The following is a 27,984-nucleotide window of genomic DNA, read 5'->3' as shown; positions in this document are numbered from 1 at the left end:
TTACCGTCGAGGAAGCGAATCCAATATCCTCGCCTTCGCCAGTAAAAGGATCGGGCTCAAAAGGGGAACGAGATACCAAATAGCAATCACATACATCAACTTTAACCCGACCAGACAATCAGAAAATCGACGAAGATGATGATCAAAGGATCCCTCGATCCTTCGTGATTCCCGATGATTCCAATGCTACCAAATCAACGATTGAGGAATTGAAGCAAGTCACACTAATCGAGCACTGGCCTGAACGGAAAGTATACCTGGGAACGGGGTTGACACCCGAACTCAGGAAAAAACTTATTCAATTTCTTATTGATAACATTGATTGCTTTGCCTGGTCCCATTTAGATATAACAGGGATCTCACCGGACATAACGACGCATTAGCTAAGCTTGGACCCTAGGTTTAGACCGGTTAAGAAAAATAAAAGACCCCAGTCCGGGGTAAAGCACGCATTCATAAAGGACGAGGTAACCAAATTTCTCAAGATAGGGTCAATTCGGGAGATGAAATATCCCTAATGGTTAGCCAATGTAGTTGTAGTGCCTAAAAAAGGGAACAAACTTAGAATGTGTGTAGATTATAAGGATTTGAACAAAGCATGCCCCAAAGATTCCTTTTCGCTTCCCAACATCGATCGCATTATCGATGCCATGGCCGGCCACGAGATCCTTACTTTTCTCGATGCCTATTCTGGGTATAATCAAATCCAGATGAACCCGGAAGTCCAGGAAAAGACTTCATTTGTCACCAAATATGGAACATATTGTTATAATGTGATGCCCTTCGGGCTAAAAAATGCAGGGGCTACTTACCAACACCTAGTAAATAAAATATTCGAAGAACAAATAGGTAAATCAACGGAAGTTTATATTGATGACATGCTAGTTAAGTCCCTGCGCGCAGAGGACCATTTGCAGGAAACGTTCGAGATTTTAAGAAAATACAACATGAAGCTCAACCCCGAGAAATGTGCTTTCGGGGACGGTTCAGGCAAGTTCCTCAGCTTCATGGTGTCAAATCGGGGGATCGAGATTAACCCCGATAAAATCAAGGCCATCGAAGACATCACCATCGTGGATAGTGTGAAAGCCGTACAGAGGCTAAAGGGACGGATTGCAGCCTTAGGCTGATTCACTTCGAGATCGTCAGATCGAAGTAACAAATATTTCTATCTACTAAAAAAGAAGAACGATTTCGCTTGGACCCCGGAATGCCAACAAACATTAGAGGAATTAAAACAATATCTATCAAGCCCACCACTACTTCATACTCCAAAAACAGACGAGAAACTTTGCGTGTACTTGGCAGTATCGAAAATCGCGGTAAGCGGTGTCCTAGTTCGAGAAGAGCAAGGTACGTAATTTCCCGTTTATTATATAAGTCGGACCTTAGGAGAAGCAGAAACTAGATATCCGTACCTAGAAAAATTGGCACTTGCTCTGATAAGCGCCTCTAGAAAGTTAAGACCGTACTTTCAATGTTACCCCATATGCGTATTAACCACTTACCCGCTTCGTAATATTTTGCACAAGCCCGAACTATCAAGCTAATTGGCCAAATGGTCCGTCGAACTCAGTGGGTACGATATCGAATGTCAACCCCGTACGACCATCAAGTCTCAAATTTTAGCAGACTTCGTGGCCGATTTCACACCAACCCTCGTACCTGAAGTCGAAAAAGAACTCTTTTTGAAATCGGGCACGTCATCGGGGGTATGAACCCTTTTTACGGACGGGGCTTCGAATGTGAAGGGGTTCGGGAAAGGCATCGTTTTAAAGCCACCCGCAAGTAACACTATTAGGAAATATATCAAAACTACCAGGTTGACTAACAACAAGGCCGAGTACGAGGCCATGATTGTAGGTCTCGAGCTAGCTAAAAGCTTGGGAGCAGAAGTCATTGAAGCCAAGTGTGACTCTTTGCTGGTGATAAATCAAGTAAACAAAACCTTCGAAGTTCGAGAAGATAAATGCAAAGGTATTTGGACAAACTACAAGTCACTTTGCACCATTTCAAAGAATGGACTTTACAACATGTTCCACGAGAGCAAAACAGTGAGGTTGGTGCACTTGCAAATTTGGGATCATCTGTCGAGGAAGGTGAGTTAAGCTCGGGGATTGTCGTTCGACTCTCGAGATCTGTGATCGAAGAAGGTCATGTCGAGATAAATTCTACGAGCTTAACCTGGGATTGGAAAAATAAGTATATTGAATACTTAAAGAATGGAAAGCTCCCATCAGACCCTAAAGATTCGAGGGCCCTACGAACCAAAGCTGCTAGATTCACGTTAACTACAGATGGAACGCTATACCGAAGGACATTCGATGGACCATTGGCAGAATGCTTAGGTCCAGGAGACACGGATTACATCCTACGTGAGGTGCACGAGGGAACTTGTGGGAATCACTCCAGTGCCGATTCATTAGTCCGAAAAATAATCAGGACAGGATATTATTGGATCGATATGGGCAAATATACAAAGGAGTTTGTTCAAAAATGTGACAAATGTCAAAGGTTTGCACCAATGATCCATTAACCCGGAGAGCAACTTCACTCTGTCCTATCCCCATGGCCATTCATGAAATGGGGAATGGATATCGTCAGCCTTCTGCCATCGACCCCGGGTAAAGATAAATTCATTTTATTTATGAATGAATATTTATCTAAATGGGTTGAAGCATAGGCTTTCGTGAAAGTAAGAGAAAAAGGTTATAGACTTTATCTGGGATCATATCGTATGTCGATTCGGGATATCCGCCGAAATAGTGTGTGACAATGGGAAACAGTTTGTCGGCAACAAAGTGACAAAATTCCTCGAAGACCACAAAATAAAGAGGATATTATCAACACCGTATCACCCCAATGGAAACAGACATGCCGAATCAGCAAAAAAACTATCATTCAAGACCTAAATAAAAGGCTGAACGACGCTAAATGAAAATGGAGAGAAATCCTACCCGAAGTTCTTTGGGCATATCGAACAACATCAAAATCTAGTACGGGGGCGACCCCATTCTCCTTAGTATATGGCTCCGAAGCCTTGATTCCAGTCGAAGTCTGGGAACCCAGTGCCAGGTTTCGGTATACAACAAAAGAGTCAAATAATAAGGCTATGAACACTAGCCTCGAATTATCGGATGAAAAACGAGAAGCTGCTCTCGTCCAATTGGCCGCCCAAAAGCAGCAAATCGAAAGATAATATAATCGAAGAACCAAGCTTCGCCATTTTAAAATCGGGGACTTAAAGAATGGAAAGCTCCCATCAGACCCTAAAGATTCGAGGGCCCTACGAACCAAAGCTGCTCGATTCACGTTAACTACAGATGGAACACTATACCGAAGGACATTCGATGGACCATTGGCAGTATGCTTAGGTCCAGGAGACATGGATTACATCCTACGTGAGGTGCACGAGGGAACTTGTGGGAATCACTCCGGTGCCGATTCATTAGTCCGAAAAATAATCAGGGCAGGATATTATTGGATCGATATGGGCAAATATACAAAGGAGTTTGTTCGAAAATGTGACAAATGTCAATGGTTTGCACCAATGATCCATCAACCCGGAGAGCAACTTCACTCTGTCCTATCCCCATGGCCATTCATGAAATGGGGAATGGATATCGTCGGCCTTCTGCCATCGACCCCGGGTAAAGATAAATTTATTTTATTTATGATTGACTATTTATCTAAATGGGTTGAAGCACAGGCTTTCGTGAAAGTAAGAGAGAAAAAGGTTATAGACTTTATCTGGGATCATATCGTATGTCGATTTGGGATACCCGCCGAAATAGTGTGTGACAATGGGAAACAGTTTGTCGGCAGCAAAGTGACGAAATTCTTCGAAGACCACAAAATAAAGAGGATATTATCAACACCGTATCACCCCAATGGAAACGGACATGCCGAATCAACAAAAAAACTATCATTCAAGACCTAAATAAAAGGCTGAACGACGCTAAAGGAAAATGGAGAGAAATACTACCCGAAGTTCTTTGGGCATATCGAACAACATCAAAATCTAGTACGGGGGCGACCCCGTTCTCCTTAGTATATGGCTCCGAAGCCTTGATTCCAGTCGAAGTCTGGGAACCCAGTGCCAGGTTTCGGTATACAACAGAAGAGTCAAATAACGAGGCTATGAACACTAGCCTCGAATTATCGGATGAAAAAAGAGAAGCTGCTCTCGTCCAATTGGCCGCCCAAAAGCAGCAAATCGAAAGATACTATAATCGAAGAACCAAGCTTCGCCATTTTAAAATCGGGGACAAAGTGCTAAGGAAAGTCACCCTCAGTACCCGAAATCCAAACGAAGGAAAACTAGGACCGAACTGGGAAGGACCTTATCGGGTTCTCGAAAATGTAGGAAAAGGATCATAGAAGCTCGGTATTATAAATGGCAAACAACTATCAAGCAATTAGAATGTGTCGCACCTAAAACGATACTACTGCTAAGTTATGACCCTCCTATATTCGTTTACATTTCGAAACTAACCCCTGCAGGAGTCCGATCAGGAGCTAGGATGGATCCTTCAACACGAAGCCCTAGGTCTGAAAGCACGCGTTGTACTCTTTTTCCCTTAGACTGATTTTATCCCAAATGGGTTTTTCGGCAAGGTTTTTAATGAGGCAACCAGTGATCGTGCTAAACTTAGAAACAATTTGACAGTATCTGAGGCCTCTTTACAATCGACCTTGAATACTAGGGGGGCACTAGCCCTCAAATATATCAAGTTCTGATGCAAGAAAGTTATTTTGTAACAACAGGGTTCCAATAGGAAAAGTTGTAAGAGCCAAATGGTCAAAACGAACCATGTTCATGTAATTGGCCCGAGCCCCTGATGCAAAACATGAATACATGCATAATGACTTGCAAAGAAAGTTCTCTTCTTTACCAATATCTTATATCCAAGAAAAATTCCTCTATTTCGAGATTTATTATGCAAACAGGATTGAGTTCGAGCAAGCGCTCACTCGAGTATTACGCCTACGGGCTACATTACTTCGAGTTCGAATCATTCACTCGACTACTAAGCCTACGGGCTACTTTTATTTCGAGTTCAAGCAAGCACTCACTCGACCATTATGCCTACGGGCTACATTACTTAGAGTTCGAATCATTCACTCGACTACTAAGCCTTCAGGCTACTTTTATTTCGAGTTCGAGCAAGCACTCACTTGACCATTATACCTACGGGCTATTTTTATTTCAAGTTCGAGCAAGCACTCACTCGACCATTACGCCTACGGGCTACATTACTTCGAGTTCGAATCATTCACTCGGCTACTAAGCCTACAAGCTACTTTTATTTTGAGTTCGAGAAAGCACTCACTCGATCATTACGCCTACGGGCTACGTTACTTTGAGTTCGAATCATTCACTCGACTGCTAAGCCTACAGGCTACTTTTATTTCGAGTTCAAGCAACACTCACTCTACCATTACGCCTATGGGCTACGTTACTTCGAGTTCGAATCAATCACTCGACTACTAGCCTATAGGCTATTTTTATTTCAAGTTCAAGCAAGCACTCACTCGATCATTACACCTACGGGCTATATTACTTCGAGTTTGAATCACTCACTCAACTAATAAGCCTAAGGGCTACATCACTTCAAGTTTGAGTAAGCCTATGTTCAAACAATCACTCAACTCGACTACTAAGTATATGAGCTACCTTATTTCAAGTTTGAGTAAGCGCTTACTCGGTTATAAAGGCTACGAAGTCCAAATTTGATTAAGTTGCCTAAATCCTTGTGAAAATATTCATAAGGCGTGAATAAAATCTTCACAAGATAGGAAACAGAACAGAAGCAAGTCGGCAAAAAGGGATATTTTTTATATATACAAAATTGTTTACATGATTGATTATAACATAAAAATTAAGGACTAAGCTTCCTGGTTATCCCCAGGAGCGATCTCTTCTCTATCGGGCTCTCCCCCATTCTCGGACCCGCTCTTCATCATCATTATCATCATCATCGGAAACCAAGGCTTCAGTATCGACTTCGAGTTCTTTGGCCCTTTTTATCTCTTCAGCGAGGTCGAAACCTCAAGCATGGATATCCTCGAGGGTCTCCCTCCGAGATCGACACTTAGCAAGTTCAGCAACACAATGTGCTCGAGCATTGGCGATCTCGGCTGCCTCTCTTGCTTGGACCTGGGCAGCTTCAGCATCGGCCTGATAGACGGCCACAAGTGCATCTGCATCGGCCTTTGCCTTTTCGGCATCAGATTCGGCCTTAGCAAGTTCAGAGGCCAACCGAGCCTCGAGCTCCTCTATTCTTCTTGCTTGGACCGAGCTTTTCTCCTTCATTTTTTGATGTTGGTTTTCGGCCGATGACAATTGGGTTCGAGCAGTTTCTTTCTCTGCAGCAAAGCAGTCCATTCCTTCTTTCCACTTCAAAGACTCCGCTCTTATCACATCGACTTCTTCACGGAGTTTTCTGATCATCTCGATGTTCTACTATAACTGTGAGACCGAAAAATTTGCCATCATTCCGGTATCAAGCCCATAGGCTTTTAAAAGTATTATTACCTGCTCGGATAGATCGATCTGATCTTGGCAAGCCCTGGCCAACTCAGCTTGGAGGCCTTTTATTTCCTCTCCCCTTAGGCCTAAGAGGAGTTTTAAGGAGTTCCTCTCCTCCGTAACCCGTTGAAGCTCGGTCTCGTATCGACGCAGCTCGGTTCGGGACCGAGAACATGATTCTCGATGAACTGCCGCGGCCTGCAAAGAAAGAAGAAACGAAGTCAGAAAAGAAAATCAAACTTAAAGGTAACTCCATATAATTTAAGGCTTACCTGATTCAAAGCCTGCTGCACTCTGTGAAAAAGATCCGATGCGTCATTTGTACCGGCAGTGTATTCGACACCGATAAAAAGGTCACGAAAAGGATCCTCTCCATTATGAGGCCTATCTAATTCGAGGGCTCCCAAAGCTTGGGCTTCCCGAATTGCCCCTGAGGAAAAAGCAGGGAAGGTGGGCGAGTCTTCGATTGCTACTGTCCCAAATGAATCACCTGGGGCATTCTCTTCGGTTCGACAAGATTCGGGAAGAGCCCCTTCAGACATATCCCCCATCCGTCGGCTTCGATGGGAAGCATCTTCGATCTCCAGCAACTCGGGGACTCTACCCGAATCTCTCTCCGATATATCCTCAGTTCTAGGTGGAGCCTTATGAACCACCATCGATCCAGCTACCCGTGGAACGTCAGTGGTCTTCTTTGTTCGGGCCTCCAGTGCAGACCCATCGTTCTCTTCTTCTTCTTCTTCTTCTTCTTCTTCCCTCAGACGCAGAACTGATTCTACGGTCAAAGGAATGATATTCTTGTTCGGCTTACGAGCCATCCTCTTCTTCAGTTTTTCATCTTTGAGGACGAGGGCTCTTTTCCTCTTATTATCTTTCACTGGCTTTGGGACAGAGGCCGAAGCCTCTTCCTCGACAGTTGAGGGCCTCAAAACCGTATCTTTGCCCACACCTGCATACGGAAAATTTTATTGAAGTGTGTGAAAAACATCTTATTTGAATTACCAAAAGATACGAGAAAGGTACTTACCGTGATTTTTGGCCTCCTATCGGTCCTTTGAAAAGTCGCGCCATGAGCGCTCGGCGTATGAGGAGGTCGAAACCAGATCACGTACCCAGTTCTTGAGATCGGGCACTGCGCCAGGCATCCAGGGAGCCGCTGCATCACAAAAGGAGAATATTGGTAAGAAAAGAAATGAAAGAACAAAATAATAGGAGATAACAACAGAATTACACTTACCCTTCATGTTCCATTCCTCGGGAAAAGGCATTTTTTCGGTCGGAATCAGGTCCGAAGTCCTTACTCGAACGAACCTGCCCATCCAGCCTCGATCCTTATCCTCGTCTATACTCGAGAACAGAGCCTTGGTAGCTCGACGTTGGAGTTTTATTAACCCTCCTCGAAAAAGGCGAGGACGGTATAATCGGACAAGATGATTGAGGGTGAAAGGCATCCCATCGATTTTACTTACAAAATATCGGATCAAAATAACGATCCGCCAAAAGGAAGGATGTATCTGGCCTAGGGTTATTAGGTATTTAGGATAAAAATCTATGATAACAAGGTCGAGGGGACCTAACGTAAAAGGGTAAGTATACACTCTTAAAAACCCTCTCACATGAGTGGTAATATCCTCTTCAGGAGACGGCACTACCACTTCTTTGTTCTCCTAGTTACAATCTTTTTTTATCCGCTCGATGTGCTCCCGGGTTATCGAACAAATATATCTCGATACAGGCTCACATCGGCCAGGAACCGGCGAACCTTTATCGAGTTTGAAATCGGAGGTAAGAACACACGCCGTCGGAAGACACTCCTCAGGACGTGGATCCACCGGTGTTTTGTCGGTGACGGATTGGGAAGAAGAAGCTTTTTCTTTTTGGGGGACGGTTTTTGATGTCTTCACCATTTTTGATTTAAAGAAGGTGACAAAGATTTGGTAATTTAGAAGAAGTATTTTTCAAAGAGGAATCACAGATTTGCGAATAAACTCAGAGAATACGAAAAAGAACTTGGGAAATTTGAAAGATTGAAGATGTAAAAGTGGTAAATGATAAAAGGAAGGGCTATTTATAGGTTAAAGCAATGGCGGTTCAGTATCAGCGGTGGCCGACCACCGTCTGACATGCATTAAATGTCTTGAAAGACTAAATCGACGGGACAGCTATCACGTGCGTCATGGTCGAGCCCAATGTAAACGTCAGCTTATAATCCGATCGAGCCGTTGAAAAATCATGTCGTTTTTCACCACATCCTTCCCGAGAAACAAGGGGACTATCTGTATACGGTCGAAATAGATTTCGGGATCGAGGTCAAAACGTAATGGATCAGAGTAAGACTTCGAGATGGTTCCGAAGATGGTACAAACAAGTTTCGAGCCCGAGGGACTGATCAATGTCGAGCTCGATATCATTATCAAGCTCGAATCCAAATCGAACTATGATGCAAAGTAAAGTTATCGAGCTTATGATTCAGAGACCGGCCAACACTGACCCCGAATCAATACAAGGATCCGAGTTAGAATCGAGCTCAAGTCAAGATCGAGAGCTCGAGTCAAGACCGAAAACTCGAGTCAATATCGAGCTCATAGACAAGAGCCATTGCAATCCTACAAGAGGAGAGAATCCTGGCAGGAATTATGCAAAAACTGATTTATCATGGGTCTCCCACTATGTATTTTTAATTATATCTAAAGTAAGATTCTTCTACTATAAAGGGGATGATTATTATTTCTGTAAGGACCAAGTTATTTGGCTCACATTGTAATCCAAGTACCATATTCTCCTATATTGAAGAGTTATTTTTTTAAGCTTCATAAATTGATTCAACTTGTTTTGTCCGAAAAATCATCTTCTGTACAACCTTGTTTACTTTGCATTCTTTGCAATCCATATTTGATATTTCTATTTTATCCTTACGGTTTGTATCAAGTTGTATCATATATCCTTAGAACTACGTACAAATTCAATTCAATTCGTTTTTCGGGTAAACACTGATAAAATAACTAAAGGATAAGATTTAAAAGATATCGTATACGTATAAAGTTATTATACAACTCGACTAATCTCGATCAATTTCATAGAGATTAATGTTTTTTTTCCCTTCATTCTGACGGAATAGAATAATGCTTCCACCGTTCCTTTTCTTTCTTCCTTTAGACGAAATAGATCTGGCAGCGATATCTAATATATAGTCATTGAATTTTTACACGGCAAGTTGTATACTCGAACAAATGAATTTAATAACATTATTTCTGCATTCTTTCAGCTTTCGTCTTGCCCCTTCACAAATAAAATAGCCATCTGTCATAAATGAAACTTAATTAAAGAAGCTTTACATCATTATAAAGAAGCTCTTCAATTTTACTCACTCGTTCTCAACTTTCAATAACAATGGTTTCCACAATTAATGCTTTATCTTTGTTTCTTTCTTTGCTCCTCTTATATATTCTCCCTCTCCACAGCCAAAACACTCCTCCACGACCTCGAGCTTTTTTTCTTCCAGTAACCAAAGATGCAGCCACTAAACAATACGTCAGTGTCATTCGCCAAAGAACACCTCTTGTCCCTGTCAAATTAACCGTAGATCTTGGTCAACGATTCTTGTGGGTTGACTGTGAAGATGACTACGTTAGCTCATCTTACAAACCTGTCCCTTGTGGTTCTATCCCTTGTAAACGTTCATTATCCGGTGCTTGTGTTGAGTCATGTTTAGATCCTCCTTCACCAGGGTGCAACAATAATACTTGTTCACGTATTCCTTATATAACCCCTTTAATTCAACAAGGCTGGTTGACCTCAATCAACTCTACGCGGCATTGCATATGTCATGGATGACTTAGGATATAAAAATCACATCAAATTAAATAACCGCTCAGTCTCATATATAAAAGCCTTTGTTTTCTGCAAATACACGTACGCATCACGTTATACATTTCAAATTAATCCATACGTGGGTGGAAGTGGAACTTATTGTTGGCATTCGTTTTCAACTTGTCGCGGAGAATTGATCGCCCATCTCGAAGTGAAAATCTACCTATAATTTATTGTAACGTACTTCTTTAATTAGGATAATATTGTTATTCCTTCCGCCTCACTTTTAGTCGCCAACTTAATTTTGATGGTCATTTAGACCATTGTTACCATGATTCTTAACCTCAATTAATTAGAGTTTTATGCAATAAACAGCAGGCATCTAAAGTAAATGAAATAAATTAGTAGCACACCATTAAATGATTAAATACTTGTAAGCGCCGAATAACTTAAGAATAATCTGATAGTTAAATCCCAAAGTCTTGCTTCAGTGTTTATCAAAATTGAGTTATGCATCTTTAACGATTGGATGGTCAAATAATTAAGATTTTTTGCCCAAAGGGTGCGTTATTTTGTCCCAACATAAGAACAACGACAAATTAGAAAACCTCACACTATATTTATTGATGACAATAACAACAAATAGTACTTACTGGTTAAGATGCTTTACATTTGTAGCATTTGTTCTTTCCCTACACTAAATATTCGACGAATAAATAAAAAATAGGTTGAAACAAAAAATAGTGTCAATGTTGAAGGAGGTAGGACTTTAACGTTATGGATTAGCGAAGACATTTACTTTTACGGTACGTGGCGTAGTGTAAAACGTAAATAAAGACGTCGGTTGTTATGTCGTTTTCCTGTTATCCTTAATATATTGTATATTATATGAAGAAAATGACAGCGTAAAGTTTTTACTAATCAAAATCCGACAGATGCCCAGCAAAGAGTCATTGTTTGGTGCTGCCATCCTGCCATTCTTGAAGTTGTTCACTAAAATATTGCTAGAATTTGCCTTGTCAATTCCATAATTAGATACTCTGCCTCAACTTGGAACATGCCCAAATTTGCTAGTAACTATTTTCTTTTTTGTTAAAATTGTTTCTTCTTTTCCAATGGACTTGTTTTGAGAACAAATTCAAGATTTAAGTTAGTAAGTTTAGAATATCACTACATGAACCCACCATTATTAGCAGTACGTGGACACAAGCTTAGTGTAACTGCATTTATATTTCTAAAATTGTTGAATTTTGTACATATAGTACAAATACAAAGTAAAAGTAATGGATCCGGCCAGGCCATTTGTTGTATTATACTTCTAATTGCGCTCCGTCCCCTCTTGAGTTTTGGTTTCGGGATGGGAAGTTTGTGCACAAAGTATTTAGCAAAAAGAGTTGCAACAAATAGAAAAAAGACGGAAAGGAAAAGAAACGGCAGACTCGACTCTTAAATAGTTTAGTGATGCGTCACTATCCACAATAATGCTGGTCCGAAAGACATAATGGACTTTTGTCTCCACAATTTTAGCTATTATTGATAGAGAAGTAAACTTTTAATTTGTTCAAAGTACGGCTGCTAATTAAGGAACAGGATTCGTAATAGTTACTTTCGGATGTAATAACTAAAAGGTCCGGTTTGATTTTTTTGGTTTCTTTTCCGACGTTCTCTATTCACTTTCGAAGTCGACTATTAAAGTGTCAAGAATGGTAACCTTTTATTCATACTGTTCTAAAAATATAATGAATACAAGATGCTGTTTGTATAACATATACAAAGGATTTATGTAATAACTACTGTACATAAGTTTAGGCTATGATCTTGGAATCTATAATTTGAGACAAATAAGAAAGAATTCCTGTAATCTCTCCCTAAAATCTCTGCACAAATCTTCTGTTACAGCTCATACCAACATTAAGGACATCAATTTAAAATATATTTAAAATACGTAAAGCGTATTACCATATCTCAAATGAGAAATGGAGAAAACCATGTGATATAGGCAAAACATATTTATTTTTTCTTGGGGTTAGTGAAAATACTAAGACATATAAGGTTGAAAAATCATACTATTATCGAAATAATTGCGTCTGGTCGAGTTGTGTTGCATTGATAAAATTAAGGAAGCTTGATTTGATTAGATGAACTTTCGAAGAAAGTAGCAGGCAGAAAATTCCGATAAGATATTACCGTAAAGTAAATATATAAGAAAAATTAAACAAATATATAAGGTTTTAATTTGTAGACCATTGGCTAGCTATTTATGATGACGTGATTTTATATATATATATATATATATATATATATATATATATATACTCTGATTTATTTTTCTTTTCTTGAATGAAACGAAGTCAAACGAATCTTTTATCTGTACCGGCCATTAACATCATAATAAACATTTTGGAGAAACAAAAAGCATATTGGAGAGGAATAAGTTCTCATAGATTTATAACAATAGGCGAATAAAAATTCTCTTATTGAGATTGCAAAAGCATATGGAAACAAACAAAACAGATTAAACTAGAAGGCAAACTCACCTTCTTATCATATTAACAGAACAAAATCAATCAACACACCCAAATTAAACAAACAAACGAAAATAGAACTCTTCTATTTCTTGGGTGCAAATCTTGATTTAATCTGCTGAACTTGCATAGTACCAATTTGGAATGCTTGACCCAAGACATGATCAGGAACACTTGGTGAAGCTGCAAACAACGTTGTTGCAATAGACTGTGTACCAGGCAACTGACTATTGAAACCAGCGATAACAGCTGCTGGAACTTTACCATTGTTCTTTTGGAAATGAACAAGTCCTCTAGGAAAAGCAAATACTTCTCCCTGTACAATGACCTTAGAGACCAAGACATTGGCTGTTGTGATAAAGCCAACATATAGTTGACCAGATAAAACATAAACAATCTCAGTGGCGCGTGGGTGGACGTGGGGTGGGTTAATGCCACCGGGGGCGTAGTCGATACGAGCAAGGGACACACCAAGTGTGTTAAGGCCAGGGATACTCTGAACATTGGCACCAGTGACAAGGGAACCAAATGTGTTGTTGGTGGCTCCTGGCTTTGAAATGACCATTGACGAGAAATCAGCCTCTGTGAACATGGTTTTGCATGCAAATCCATTCACTTTCGTGGCTGTTACAGATATGCAAACACAAGGGGTCATATAGTAACCATTGAAACACAAAATAGAAAGGATTAATGTTAAGGAGCGATTATAATATCAGTATAATTTAGCCTGTTGGTTTTATTTTGCTTGCAGTAGAAAAAGCATCATGATTTTGGATAAGGGGTATACTAGCTAGTAATAGACAAGCATGTAGGTATAAAGTAATTAAGAGGGAATTAAGAATTGTTAGATCAAGGACAAAATTCAGGGTCAAGGGGTAGGGCAAAAGCGAGAAGTAGTAAACCTGATAAAAGAACAAAAAGAAGAAGATATAAAAGTTTCCAAGAGTCTTGCATTCCGAGTTTCAATTTCAAATAACCATAGGTTCATCCAATAGGAAAAAAGAAAATGTAAAAGTTTAGTTAGTTCAATTCACTTACTTGAGGTGAAATCAGCAACACAAATATCCTGGAGCATATCAGGGTCTCCAGCACAAGCTTTATTTGAGTTGATGGCTAATAATGCCACAGTTATCACAATTAACGAAAGTATCTTTCCAAAAGCAGCCATTTGGGATCGGATTGGACTAAGCGAAGCAAGTAAACAGGGAAACTAAAGGGAATTAAACAAATAGAAGAGGAGAAGATTCAATGTTGTGTTTTTTATGGATAATGAGAAACTAGCTAGGCTGTTTATTTATAGGGAAAACTTGAAAAGCTTGAGGTGAGAATTCGTAGTTGGCCAAATCAAAGTGATGTACTTGGGAATTTAGTTGACTTGAGATAATTTGCGTGTAAGAGCACGAAACATGCCGTTTGCTAATTCTTAATTTGACCATCGATCATTAACTGGGCATATCGTCTCATTTGGTGCTTTGAGGTAAGTTGACTCGCATTAATCTAACTTTTATCAGGTTTTATCCATTGTGTTTTTAGTTAATTTCTTTAAGGAATTCAACTCCTATACTAAACAGAATATAAATAGAAAAAAGAAATAGTCTCCATTTTATCACAATTTGACATGTTCTAACTGGCTTGATGCACCATTTGACTTGCACAAAAAATGGTACTATAATTTAACATTGTGAATATGTTTAAGAGCTCATAGTTAGAATAAGGTCTAGTTGGCAACTACCTAAAAGAAGGGAAACTAAACATAAAAAGAAAAAGAAAGAACCTTAATAATACATACTGAATTAAAAAAAAATTCTAAAGGTATCTGAGTTTTGAATGTTCACTTCACTCATCAAAGAATTATGATCGTTTATTACTGAGGATATAATATTTTCTAATATCCTTCCCACTCTTTAAGAAAAGTTAACAAGCAGGAGAATCTGAAATGGTCCATTAATTTTTTAAGAGAGGAGAATGAAGGATATAACCAAATCCATCCAAAGATGGATGCCGTCCCTATTGAAAATATATTGCTCCAGTTTTGTAGTTTATAATATAGCTCTTTAATTTGACACCAAACAAATGGCCGGTGCGTAATTCACCTGATAAAAATATATTATAGGAATAGCAGAATCATATTTTCAGAAACTTGTTCTTTTTTAAATTTGAGATAGAGTTGGAACGTGAAAATAAGAGGTTCATAGTATAACTAATCATGATATATCATATATATTGCCTATATCACATTGTTCTTGATATAAAATAATACAGAAATTGACATATAAGCTATACATATATTAACTAAACTGTAAATTGCTACCAGAATAAACATTACCCAACACACACACAAAAAAACAATGCAAATAAGCATTAGTGGAGACTTTAATTGGCCTTAATTAGTAAATAACATGCATTCTCTATATATTGAGTACACTCGGTCGTTATGCAAAGATGATTGAAGGTGTCACGACCCAAAATCTCACCTGTCGTGATGGTGCCTATCTCAATACTAGGCAAGCCGACAACCTCAATAAAACACAATATCTTTTAAGTTTGAATACATAATACTTGAATTCAATAGAAAGCCTCACAATTACAGATACAAAACACTCCCAAAACCCGGTGTCACTGAATACATGAGCATCTAAATGAATACAAAGTCTGACTGATAAAAACACTGTGCGAAAGTATAGAACAATACAATAACTGAAAGAAAGAGAGTCAAGGTCAGCGGACGCCAGATAACTACCTTGATAGTATCCAATTAATAGCACTCTGAAATCTAGCAGTCGCCGTGTCCGAAAGCACCTGGATCTGCACATGAGGTGCAGAGTGTAGTATGAGTACAACCAACTCAATAAGTAACAAGACTAACATCTGGGCTGAAAGTAGTGACGAGCTCCGCAGGTACAGTCTAGTATATAAATAACGGTACAGAAATGTAGGCATACTTTCAAGTTCAACAGTTAAACTCAGTACAAGTAAGATAGATCAATACTGCATGATATGAGGAATATGACATCTCAGTGGAAAACCTCGTGTACTCACTGATCACTAATCGCTCGGTCACTTAGTACTGTTTATGGACAATCCAGCCCAGGGATATTCCATCCTATATATATACACACATCGACTGACAGTCAGGGTACCGTATGAGGCCAATCCAGCCCTGGGGCAATTTATCCCCAAATATAAATGATTCGGACAAGATCCATGTCTAGAAAAATTCATCACAAATATAAATAAGTAAGGCAAGTCCATGCCCTGGGAAGTCCATCCCGTATATAAATCATTTACGCTCACTGTGGGGGGTACAGACTCCGGAGGGGCTCCTTCAGCCCAAGCGTGATATAAGCCTATATGGCCTGCTGCAGGCGGGTAGCCCCGATCCATATAATAATAAAGCCTATAAGGCCTACTGCATGTGGGCAGCCCCGATCCCATAAATATCCTCACAATGGATGAATATGAATGAGTATGAAATATATATATTTTTTAAAACAATTAAATTCAACAGTAACACAATCCTAGGGGTCCCAAAATATCGGCACATAGTCTAAACATGATCTTTAATAAGAGTCTCAACTCAATTTCCTAACACGTGGAGAATATTCAGATAATAACATGATTCTTTAAATTTACAACTTCACAAAATTTATTTAAGTCACAATTTCTATGGTGCACTCCCACATGTTCATCACCTAGCATGTGCATCACCTTCAAACAATTTATATAACACCAAATTTAGGGATTCATACCCTCAGAACCAAGTTTAGAAGTGTTACTTACCTCAAACCGTGTAATTCTTTACTCTGCTATGCCTTTGCCTCATGAATTGGTCTCCGAAAGCCTTGTATCTAGCCACAATTAATTTGATTCAGTCAATACAAATTATTGGAATTAATTCCATATGAGAATATCAATTTTCCAGCAAAATCCGAAATTACACTCAGAAATTGCCCGTAGGCCCCATGTCTCAGAATCCGATAAAAGTTACAAAATATGAACGCCCATTCAACCACGAGTCCAACCATATAAATTTTACCAAATTCCGATATCAACTCGACCTCCAAATCATCAAATCTTACTTTTTAATCCCTAGGTCAAATTTCCAAAATTCCCGATTTACACCTCAAAAATACGTAATCTAGTCGGATTATCCGATGATAATTCAATATTATGGAGTAGAAATGATCACAAGTGACTTACCTCAAGTTTTACCGTGAATTCTCGCTCAAAATTTGTCCAACACGTGCTTGAAATGTCCAAAAATGAGAAAAACTCTCAAACCCTTCGTTTATATTCTGCCCAGGCATTTTTCGCATGTGCGATGCACTTAGCCGTATCTGCGATCTCGCAGATGCAAGGGCCTTCACGCTTCTACGGTCTGAGGTGCTTCTGCGAAGAAGCTGTCCGCTTCTGCGATGAGGCTTGGCCCTTCCCTTTTCCGCTTCTGCGATCGCGAAGCCGCAGGTGCGACTCCGCTTTTGCGGCCACTGCCCTTCCTAGTCCAGGCCGCATCTGCGACCATTTTGTCGCTTTTGCGGTCGCGCATCTGTGACCATTTCCATCGCAGGTGCGATTGCACCAGAACTGAAAAAAGTTTAGAATTGCTCCAAGTCCAAATTTGATCCGTTTAACCATCCGAAATTCACCCGAGGCCCCTGGGACCTCAACCAAATACACCAATAAGTCCTAAAATATCATACGAACTCAGTCGAAACTTCAAATCACATCAAACAACACTAGAACCACGAATCATACCCCCAATTCAAACTTAATGAAACTAAAAACTTCAATTTCTACATTCGATGCCAAAACCTATCAAATCAAGTTCGATTGACCTCAAATTTTGCATACAAATCATAAATGACATAACAGACGTATTCCAATTTTCAGAATATGATTCCGACCCCGATATCAAAAAGTCAACTCCCCGGTCAAACTTCCAAACTTAAATTTCTATTTTAGCCATTTCAAGCCTAATTTAATTACGGACTTTTAAATAATTTTTCGGACCCACTTTTGAGTCCAAAATTACCATACGGAGCTATTGGAATCATCAAAACTCTATTCCGAGGTTGTTTACACACAAGTCAACTTCCGGTCAACTATTTCAACTTAAGCTTCCATCTTGGAGACTAAGTGTCTAAATTCATTTCAAAACCTCACCAGATCCGACCCAATTACCCCGGCAAGTCATATAACAATTGTAAAGTATAAATTGAGAAGTAAATGGGGGAATGGAGTTGTAATACTCAAAACGACCGGTCGGATCGTTACAGAAGGCCTCCAAAGGGACCACGTCCAAGTCAAATCTGAATGGAACGAGTAAAAATTATGATTTTACATAGATAATTAATAAATCAACAAGTAAATAACCTATTCGAAAAGAGGATTTCATTATACCTGGCTTTCCTAACCTTATAACTGGCACTGAGATGACGATCTATCTTCAGTAGGGGCCTTTAAGTCTTTTGATTAGAGTAGGGGGCGCGAGAGAGCAGAGCGTACCGCCCTGCCATAGTCACGATATTTGTTGATAAACAGTAGTAAGACGAGAGAAAGAATCCAAAAAGTCACAAAATCATTATAACCCGATAAAGAAAGAGTAGGGGCAGTTAGATTAGTTAGAGGACTTCCAAATTTTCTGCTTTGTGGAATCAACTCGTCTTCAAATATAAGTAGTTATTTGGAACTGAAGACATACATTTTATTCTTATGAACATCAATCATATAGTATACAAATGGTCCCTATACAACTATTCATGAATATTTGAATTTGGGCCTCTATCGAATTTATCAAAACTGTTAATAGACTACCCCGATTCTTAGAAAATCCGTGTTTGTTGCTGGGAAATTTTTTCTTAATTTGGTTTAGTCTTCTCCTAATGTGAACAGAAGCAACAGTTAATTATGCCATCTTCTAAGTTCTATCCTCCCCAATTAAAAAATATCCAAGTAGTTTAGATTCTAAATTGACCTTAAAAACAGGGAGAATATATAATTTAAAAAGACAAATTAATCAATTACACAATTCAATTCCGAATCCAATCAACTAACGTAATTCCGCTCCTATCCAAGTCCATCCTGCGAGAAAACAGAAGAGAATAGAGAGAGAAACTCATCTTGGAGACAACCTCCTTTACATTAGGCTCGCGAATGAGAGCAGGACGCACATATACGTGTGTTAGGATCTTTATATAAATAGCCGACTATTTAATATTTAGTTTTTGTAGCCAATATACATAAATTATACAGTAATTATATATGATTATACACATATTATATATTAGGGATCTTTACATAAATAGCTGGTCATATTCATTATTTATTTTTTCTAGTCATATACATAGATTATACATTCATTATACACATATAATACATAAATTATGCATATATTATACATCACCAGCTATTTTTAATTTAAGTGATCGGGTGAGTGGCTATTTGGGTTAATTCTTCTATGAATTATGCACATATTATATATATTCACCGGCTATTTTTATTTTAAGCATTGTGTGAGCGATTATTTAGGTTAATTCTTTGGGCTTCAATATTTAGTAATTTGTGTATAACAGACTTTATTTTTAATCACCGCATACACAATTCATGCATTATAATTTTCACATAACTAACATGTGAAGTATGGCAAAAAAATCTATACAAGTTATTTTAAGCTTAAACTTGAATTATAATAAAAAGATTCTATTAACCTAAAAAGAGAGAAGGGGATGTTACGCATTACCAAAATTTTAATTTGTTGTTTAAAAGACACCAGAGATGCGTTATAGAAATCAAAACAAAACAGTAAAAATCTACAATCATTTATATAGGACTTGTGCCTTTGTAGCTAGAGACAAAGAGATGGACCGTACAAATAAATATAAATAAATAATTCATATCCACCATATTTATTTATTATGTTTACAATATTAATTGACTACATAATTGCATGACTATATTCCATGGTCACATTCGTAGGTACAAGTCTTTCCCTTATCTTCTGAACTTCCTCAACACTAGTTTGGAATGCCTTAGCCATAACATCATCTGGAATACTAGGTTTAGTTGCAAACATGGAAATTACAGGCTGAACGCCAGGTTTCTGGCTATCGAATGCCACAAGTATACTTGCGTTACTTTTGCCGACATTAAACTGGAAATGGATGAGACCTCTTGGGAAAACAAAGACTTCTCCCTTTGTAATCAACTTGTTAACAAAAACATTGTCCGTAGTGATGAATCCAGCCCTTAAGTCACCGTCAAGCACGAAAATTATTTCTGTGGCTCGTGGGTGAGTATGTGGAGGGTTTAAACCATCACGTTCGAAGTCTACTCGAGACCATGACATTCCCAGTGTGTTAAGGCCAGGCATGTTGTCAACGTTGGCTACACCGACTTTAGTGCCAAATATATTTGGTTCTCCTGGTTGTGCAATTGCCATTGATGCAAAATCTTCTGGTGTGTATGTGTAATTACTTTTGCATGCATATCCATTCACCGTTACAGCTGTTTATAATTAATTAATATTATGGTAAAAATAAAATATTTAAGTTATATAGTACCATATGATGTAAGTAATATTATTACGCTATCAAATTACCTAAAAGATAAGGACAAGTATAAAATTGACCAATAGGCCGAAACTAACTACATTTGTTTGCCAAAAAGAGTATAAAATTTATATATTATATTTCTACAAAACACATATATCCAAACAAAAAAAGAAATTCATTGGTTATTATTTTCGGGAGCGGCAAACAATATACATTATAACCGTCGGTGTCATTAGTAACCTGTAAACCTGGAAAATAAAGTTGGTTAATTATACCAAGCTACTGCAACAAGTTAATTTAAATTAGTTGTGAAATACGATTTTACATTATCGATATATAGTAAATATATATAAATGATCATACATACATATGTGTCGTTTGCATGTTAAATTGCTCCAAAGACGCTTTAAACTAGCTAGACTTTTTGCTTATACTAATTTCCATGTTTACATAAGAAAATAATTTTGATAGATGAAGAAGTTGTATATAATTGGTAGAAACAACAGTAAGGACATTGAGAAATTAAAAGACACATACATTAATTCTCTATCAATGAAAAACATAACTGTTTGTTAGTATAAGTAAAACCATGGAGAAAATGCATGGGATGATAAGAAATTGATTATTGAAAAAAATACTAACATGAGTTATAATTAGCGACACAAACATCCTGGAGTGGATCTGGATCAGACGCAGAAGCTCTGTTAAAAGTAATACTTAAAATGGTGATGGCTACCTTGAAAAGGATCATGTAAGCCATGGATAGGATTGGAGGAAGTTAGAGAAGGAGAGAAAATGGTAGCTTTATTTATAATTAAGGGGCGTCATATATAGGAGTTTAATTTCTCTTGATCATTATTGGTCTAGCCATGGCTCTACAAGTAATTCTGAACGCAATCTTTCACTTTAATGATTCCAACACGGAAGGAATGATAGTAACAAAATTTTGCAAATCATGTCTCAAATCTCTTATGTGTGCGAGACTAGCTAGTCCCCTTTAAAGTAATATAATTGCACCATGCCAATTATATTACTTCCATGTCTAAATCAAATTAATGTAATCATCTAGAAGACCACCTTCTCCCATAATTTGTTACCTAGTAAAATGAAAAATTAAAATGATGAAAAACGTATAGAGTTTCCACTCACAAGACAAATTCCTTCACTAGTAGTAAAGATGTGTACAAAGAAAACCGATAAACCGCATTAAATCGGTAATTCGAGTCAAACTAAAAAAAAAAAATTTGATTGTGCTTCGGTTTGATTTCGTTTGGTATTGGAAAAAAAAAACTCTGATCATAATCAGTTTGGTTTAGTTTGGTTTTAACTTAAAAAAGTCAAACCGAAACCAAACCAACCCGATAGTACATCTATATAATTTTTAAAAATATTTTATACATATAAATATTTATTGAAATATAATTTATAAATATTTTTTAATTTTTTTTTTACAGTTTTATCTTTTAATGTATTATTTCAAATTTGGACTTAGCATTTTTGAATAGTATAATTTTTTATAGCCCAAAAATGTAGTAACTCAAACAAAGTTCAAATCAATACTAATGCTAACAAAAGAATTCAATTCAAAACTAGGAATGACGATAGTGTTGGATATCTATTTTTTAATTTTACATTGGTTTATAATGAAAATGCAAAACTTAGTTTATATTTTTCTTTAGTGCTTAGTTATGTAACTAATAGTACTTATTAACTATACTTATTTTGGAGTGATCTATATAGTATTTTTAGATTATGTTAATTTTTATTATGACTTATTATTTAGCAATATTTGCTTTATGTGCAATTTTATTATCTTTTTTATTGAATATTTTAGTATAATACTATGACTTATCCTATATTATTATTTTATTTTCTATCTTACTAAGACTAAAGAAATATTTGGAGCACAAGTTACACATTTTATGTTATGAAGACTTTATCAGAAAAAATCCGAAAACCCAAGAAAAACCGAGATTGAAAACCCCGATTTGTTGGTTTGATTGGTTAATAGATTTAAACCCAACACCATTAATTTGGTTTGGTAATTAAAAAATTTGAACCAACCCGACCTATGTACAGTACTTCTAGGTAACGGTGTTTCATTTAGTGCAAAAAAAGTTATGTACTCATTTCTTTCTCCAGAAAGGAAATAAAAAGCAAATGAAATGTTGAGATTGCTGTAAAACTAGTAGTGTAACATTGAATACAAACTAATGCTAAATCACTATACTCATTCCTTTATCCAGGTAATATTCACGTCTGGTATACTAATTGGTGTAAAAGCTGCATATTGAATTAAATAAAGCCTTTGATATTAACATCAATTTCCTATTAAGTAGTAAGCTCAAAATTGATGCTTTTTCCAAATGTTTGGAGAAAGCGGAAATATGTAAACTCAAGTGGCAAATGCATCTTATATAATATATGTATTATCGATATATAATATATGTATAACTGTATGTAATCAGTTTGATTAATAAAAAGAAATAGTGAATCCGATTCGCTAGTTATGTAAAAATCCCCAAATATGGAATTTTACACTGTATGTCCCTCTCTTTGTACGTCTTCTCCTTTTTGTTCAACGCGATCTTTTTTTTTCCACAGCCCCAGAGTTAATCCAATTCTTGACTCATATTTGTAGTGAATTTGTATTTCCTAAGTTGCTTTTAACATGAAAGGAAGATTACAATGTAAATAATATATATATACTGTTCTCTATATATTTCTAGTTTATTGTTTCTACGTTCCTTACCTTTTTAGGTTTTCATTTATGAATATTAGCTTCCAGTGAGTAGAGTTTTTGACTGATTTAATCATTTAGGGTCGTTTGATTGATGGTATATGAATAATTAATTTTAGAATAAAATCTCGTATAACCTAGTACAATGTCCGCTTGGTCGCATAATTAGACAAATAATATCTGCATAAATAATCCATAAAATAATCTTCAATGCATAAAATAATCATGTATAACAATGTCTTAACTTCTTATTATCACAAAGTAAACAATCATGCATTATAATTAATCATCACATAACTAATAGTATGTAAACCAAACGACCCATTAACATATAATTTCTGGATAATTTGTGAAATTCAATGATTTTGAAGTACGGAAAAGATTTTTACACAAGTCTTCTTTAAGCTTAAACTGGAATTGTTATTGATCAAAGTATTCTGTTTAACCAAAAGGATAACAAAAGACATTAAGAGTCACCCAATTTAGTTCGTTATTTAAAAGACACCATAGATGCATTCTGAGAAATCAAAATCAAAAGCTGAGAAATTATTCATATATATCCACCATTTATTTATTATTACGATTACAATATAATTTCTAGTCATTACATAATATTATATCGTGAGTACATATTACGGTCCACACATTTATCATATTATTAGTGCATATTACAGTCGTCACATTTATCAAATCGTGAGTACATATTAGAATCATCATATTTATCATATTGTGAGTTTATATTACGGTCGTCACATTTATGGTATTGCGAATGCATGTTACGGTCGTCATATTTATCATATTGTGAGTGCATGTTACGGTCGTCACGTTTATCATTTTTTATTTAAAAAGAACTACTCAGCTGTATCCTAAGTAGGAGTATTATATCTTAGAGATAACTATTGAGGGGGCTAGACCTGACCTCTAAGATACAATATTACAATTAACAAATTGGTATGGCTCAATCTGTTAAATAGAGGCAAAAAAAGGCTATATTAGGGGAGAGAATTCCCCTACATTATTCTAAACCTCAGATCAGTACATCAAAAAAATAAATAACTGACATAGAAGTTAGCTTTGTCATATCTTAGTCTTATGCTGGGAAGCTGGGTTTTGTCTAACTGGAAAATTCCTTTAGCTTCTTTAGGCAGACTATAATAAGATTGGTAAAAGGACTCCATAGCTTGGTCAAATGCTTTTTTTGCCATGAAGTCTGCTACTTTGTTAGCTTCTCTGTAGCAGTGAGAGATCTGTGTAGTTGCATTCTCTAGCAACTGTAGAGTGCACTCTATAATGGTCTAGCTTCAAGTTATTCGTGACCCTATTCCTTAGCATATCCGAGATAATCTTAGAGTCCAGTTCCAGCCAAAGATTGGTATATCCATTAATAATACACCAGCTAATCCCATACATAACATCTAATGCTTCTACTTCATTGTTACTATTACACTGGACAGGGATTGAGAAAGCAAAGATAATTAATATCTCCCTGTTCATCTCGCACTACACCACCCATTCCAGCCTTGCCCGTATTGGTGTTATAGCTTCCACAAGTGTTTGTCTTGACCGTGCCATTAGGAGGTTCCTTCCAGAGTACCTCCAGCCATTAGGTACAAGTTTAAGATGTTCCGCTGCTTCACAGAGCTTTATTCAAGGCAAGTTGAAATCATTGTTGGTGTATTTTTTTTCAAGTATTGTCTTTATACTCCATGAAACTTGATGCTCCATTCTGTATGTAGACATCTTCCTTTGCTTGCCATATTTGTATGCACATCTATCCTTCCACATTTCTCATATTATCACAATAGGGGTAACCTGCAAAATCAGTTTATGGATAGTGTTAGTAGGTCTCATGTCGCATCAATATTTTATGGTTCTATTTACCTGCCAACATTGATGTTTAATCCCCAACGGAGATCCAAATTTATTCCACATATACTGAGCAACATCACTCTCCATAAAGACATGTTGAATGGACTCTACGTCAGGCCTGGTGCACCGAGAGCATCTAGATACTAGCTGATTCTCAAACCTGCTAATAGTATTATCAAAAGGAAGTTTTCTTTTAAGCAGTCTCCAACAAATGAAGGACATTTTAAAAGGCATACTACTATACCAGATTTTAGCGAGAAAAGGATCCTATTGTCTCTTGTTCCTATTAATTTTCCATGCAGAATTGTTAGAATAGTGTCCGTTATGGGAAAGATTCCAAATGGTGAAGTCAGGTTGGAAGATAGGACCAATCTCAACTTTCAATATCTGTTGAACCATGTGAGTAGGGACAATTCTTTGAAGCTTATCAATATTCTACTGATTGTTCTGAAAGAAGTTCTTAACATGAGTTTTGGCAGGGGTACGAACATTATGACATAGATTAGTTAATGCACCTTTTCCTGTCCAATTATCCCACCAAAAACTACAAGTAGCGGCTTGAAGTTTCCAGATCATATTAGGCTCTGCTTTCTTCTTGATCCTTATAAGGTTCTTCCATTCATGAGAGGTATTAGCATAACCTTTCCTAGTAACAAGATGTTTCCTAGAGCAGGACTTAGCTTGTAGGAAGGAAGACCATAACGAAGGTTGAGTCCTGTACCTCCACCATCTTTTCATAGTTAGAGTATCGCTGATCTCCTTCATAATCCTAATTCCAATTCCCCCCTCATCTTTAGGATAACAAAGGTTCATCCAGGAACTCCAATGATATTTATTCTTGTCCCCCGAAGAGCCCCAAAAGAATCTAGTAAAATATTTTTTCATAAGATTTAGGATCCCTTTAGGAGGTTTCGTAGCAGTGAGGGTATAAGTAGGTATGGATTGTAATACATGCTTGATGAGAATTATCCTGCCACCACTGGATAACAATTAACCATGCTAACCATTAAGCCTATTGACTACCTTGGCCAGATTATTATCAAAATATTCAATATTTTTCTGCCAATAGAAATCTGACATCCAAGGTAATTGAAAGGAAAATCCTTGTTCTTAAAACCAGTGATACCAATGATCCTATTGATTCTGCAAGCACTTGCTTTAGGAGAGGTTTAGAAATTTTTTTGGCTACATTAACTCTCTAGCCAGAGCTCTTCTCATACTTATGAATTTGCTTCATAATCAGCCCCAAAGACTTACTATTCCCACTACTAAAGATTACAATTTCATTAGCATAAGCAAGATGATTAATATAAGGACCCTTTATACTCGTAGAAAATGAGGTAAAATGGTCATTGTGTTGCAGGTTATTTAATATCTTGCTCAACACTTCAGCACCTAATATGAATAAGGATGGTGAAAGAGGATCACTCTGTTTAAGAATCCGAGCTGAAGTGAAAAATCCCATTCTCTTGCCATTGATAATCACTGAGTACCAAACATCTGATATAAGCTTCCAGATGAGATCAATCCGACCCTCTGAGAAACCAAATCTTCTAAGTGCCGAGATAAGGAAAGACCTATTCATCCTATCATATGCCTTGGCCATGTCTAGCTTGATCACGTTTATCATATTGTGAGTGCATATTGCGTTCGTCTCATTGGCGGCCTGAAGGTAAGCCTGCAGTAGGTAGTGCAAGTCTTGCCCACAAAAGTTCCTCTCATTGCGTTCGTCTCATTGTGTTCGTCTCATATTGTGAGTGCATATTGCATTCGTCTCTGGTATGAATTTAAAGTTCCTTTTGCATGAAAATCCGTTCACCGTTATAGCGGTTTTACGTATATATATTAAAAAAAGGTTATATGAGTTATTAAATATGAATAATCAGCATTACGATATAAATAAAAGATTCAATATTGAAGACTTTAAGTCAGTCCACAAAAAGTGAGATTAGTAAACTAGAAAATAAAGTAGGTTGTACCTAGCTACTACAATAGGTTAATATAGACTGATTGTGTAAAAATATTTTACATTATCCATATGGAAAAAAAAGTGTTTAGAAATGATATAAGTGCTCTATAATAACATATACATATAGATATGTGTATGTTTGGGGAGGGGGTGGGGGTTAATGTTAAATTGCTCCAAAGTTAGTCTCAATTAGACTTGAACTTTTTATGGACTTGCACGTATATCGTATTAAGAATAATCATATGTTGGCTGCTATCATTAAAAGGTTAACCCAAATTAAAAGTTATCTGCTAAGATTTTAAAGTTAAATGAGTCTATTAGATACCTTGAAAAGTACAGGGTCTTATGTGTAGATACCTGAATGTAGTTTCTAATTTGATGATGGGTTATATTAGCAATACATAAACTTGTGCATCTATTAATAGGGATATGGTTAGGGGTGAGCATAAAACATGGAAGCAATCCATCATCATGTCACAACCCAAATTTTCCTATGTAGGATGTCGTGATGATATCTAGTCTCTAATACTAGGTAAGCCTAACACTTACTGAATTAATAGAAGAATTTGACCAACAATTAATAATTATGAAATAGAACCTTATTATACAACTTACAATTTCCAAAATTGGTAGTACAAGTCATAAGCTCTACTGAGTTTGCTACAAAAACCTCTAAATACCTCTGTTTCGAAATAGAGATAAACAGTGCAAGTACAATAACAGAAAGTGACTTCGAGGCCTGTGAACGCAGCAGCAGGTTTACCTTGAGTCTCCACAGCAAGATCCATACAGCTTGCTAGCGATCGTCTGACTCCGAATTACCTGGATCTGCAATAAATATGTAGAAGTGTAGTATGAGTATACCCCAGCGATACCCAGTAAGTATCAAGACTAACCTCAGTGGAGTAGTGACGAGGGACAGTCAAGACACCTACTGGACTAGATAATCTGAACAAGTATAGATATAGAACTAACAGAGTATGATATCT

At 37.2% G+C, this 27,984-nt stretch overlaps 2 protein-coding genes across 2 annotated transcripts; both read right to left on the bottom strand.

Moving 5' to 3' along the window:
• Nucleotides 1-12,787: 12,787 nt before the first annotated feature.
• On the bottom strand, nt 12,788-14,146 carry LOC107796881 (nectarin-1). The gene is made up of 2 exons (XM_016619705.2): nt 13,906-14,146; nt 12,788-13,491 (listed from the first exon to the last, which is right to left on the bottom strand). The coding sequence occupies exons 1-2, from the start codon at nt 14,033-14,035 to the stop codon at nt 12,953-12,955; spliced, it is 669 nt and encodes a 222-aa protein (XP_016475191.1). The 5' UTR covers nt 14,036-14,146; the 3' UTR covers nt 12,788-12,952.
• Nucleotides 14,147-19,739: 5,593 nt separating this feature from the next.
• Nucleotides 19,740-21,229, bottom strand: LOC107796882 (nectarin-1-like). Its single transcript, XM_016619706.2, has 2 exons — nt 21,060-21,229; nt 19,740-20,370 (listed from the first exon to the last, which is right to left on the bottom strand). The coding sequence occupies exons 1-2, from the start codon at nt 21,175-21,177 to the stop codon at nt 19,802-19,804; spliced, it is 687 nt and encodes a 228-aa protein (XP_016475192.2). The 5' UTR covers nt 21,178-21,229; the 3' UTR covers nt 19,740-19,801.
• Between the last annotated feature and the right edge of the window lie 6,755 nt (nt 21,230-27,984).

The sequence above is a fragment of the Nicotiana tabacum genome, chromosome 19 (genome assembly GCF_000715075.1).
Source record: "Nicotiana tabacum cultivar K326 chromosome 19, ASM71507v2, whole genome shotgun sequence".
NCBI lineage: Eukaryota > Viridiplantae > Streptophyta > Magnoliopsida > Solanales > Solanaceae > Nicotiana > Nicotiana tabacum.
This window is presented reverse-complemented; position numbering and strand designations above follow the sequence as displayed.

What these genes read in the sequence shown, in the direction of transcription:
- LOC107796881 (XM_016619705.2), bottom strand. Translation starts at nt 14,035, where the DNA reads ATGGCTGCTTTTGGAAAGATACTTTCGTTAATTGTGATAACTGTGGCA. An exon ending in TGTTGCTGATTTCACCTCAA is followed by an intron (nt 13,492 to 13,905) that starts GTAAGTGAATTG and finishes TATCTGTAACAG; the next exon opens with CCACGAAAGTGAATGGATTT.
- LOC107796882 (XM_016619706.2), bottom strand. Translation starts at nt 21,177, where the DNA reads ATGGCTTACATGATCCTTTTCAAGGTAGCCATCACCATTTTAAGTATT. An exon ending in TGTCGCTAATTATAACTCAT is followed by an intron (nt 20,371 to 21,059) that starts GTTAGTATTTTT and finishes AATTATAAACAG; the next exon opens with CTGTAACGGTGAATGGATAT.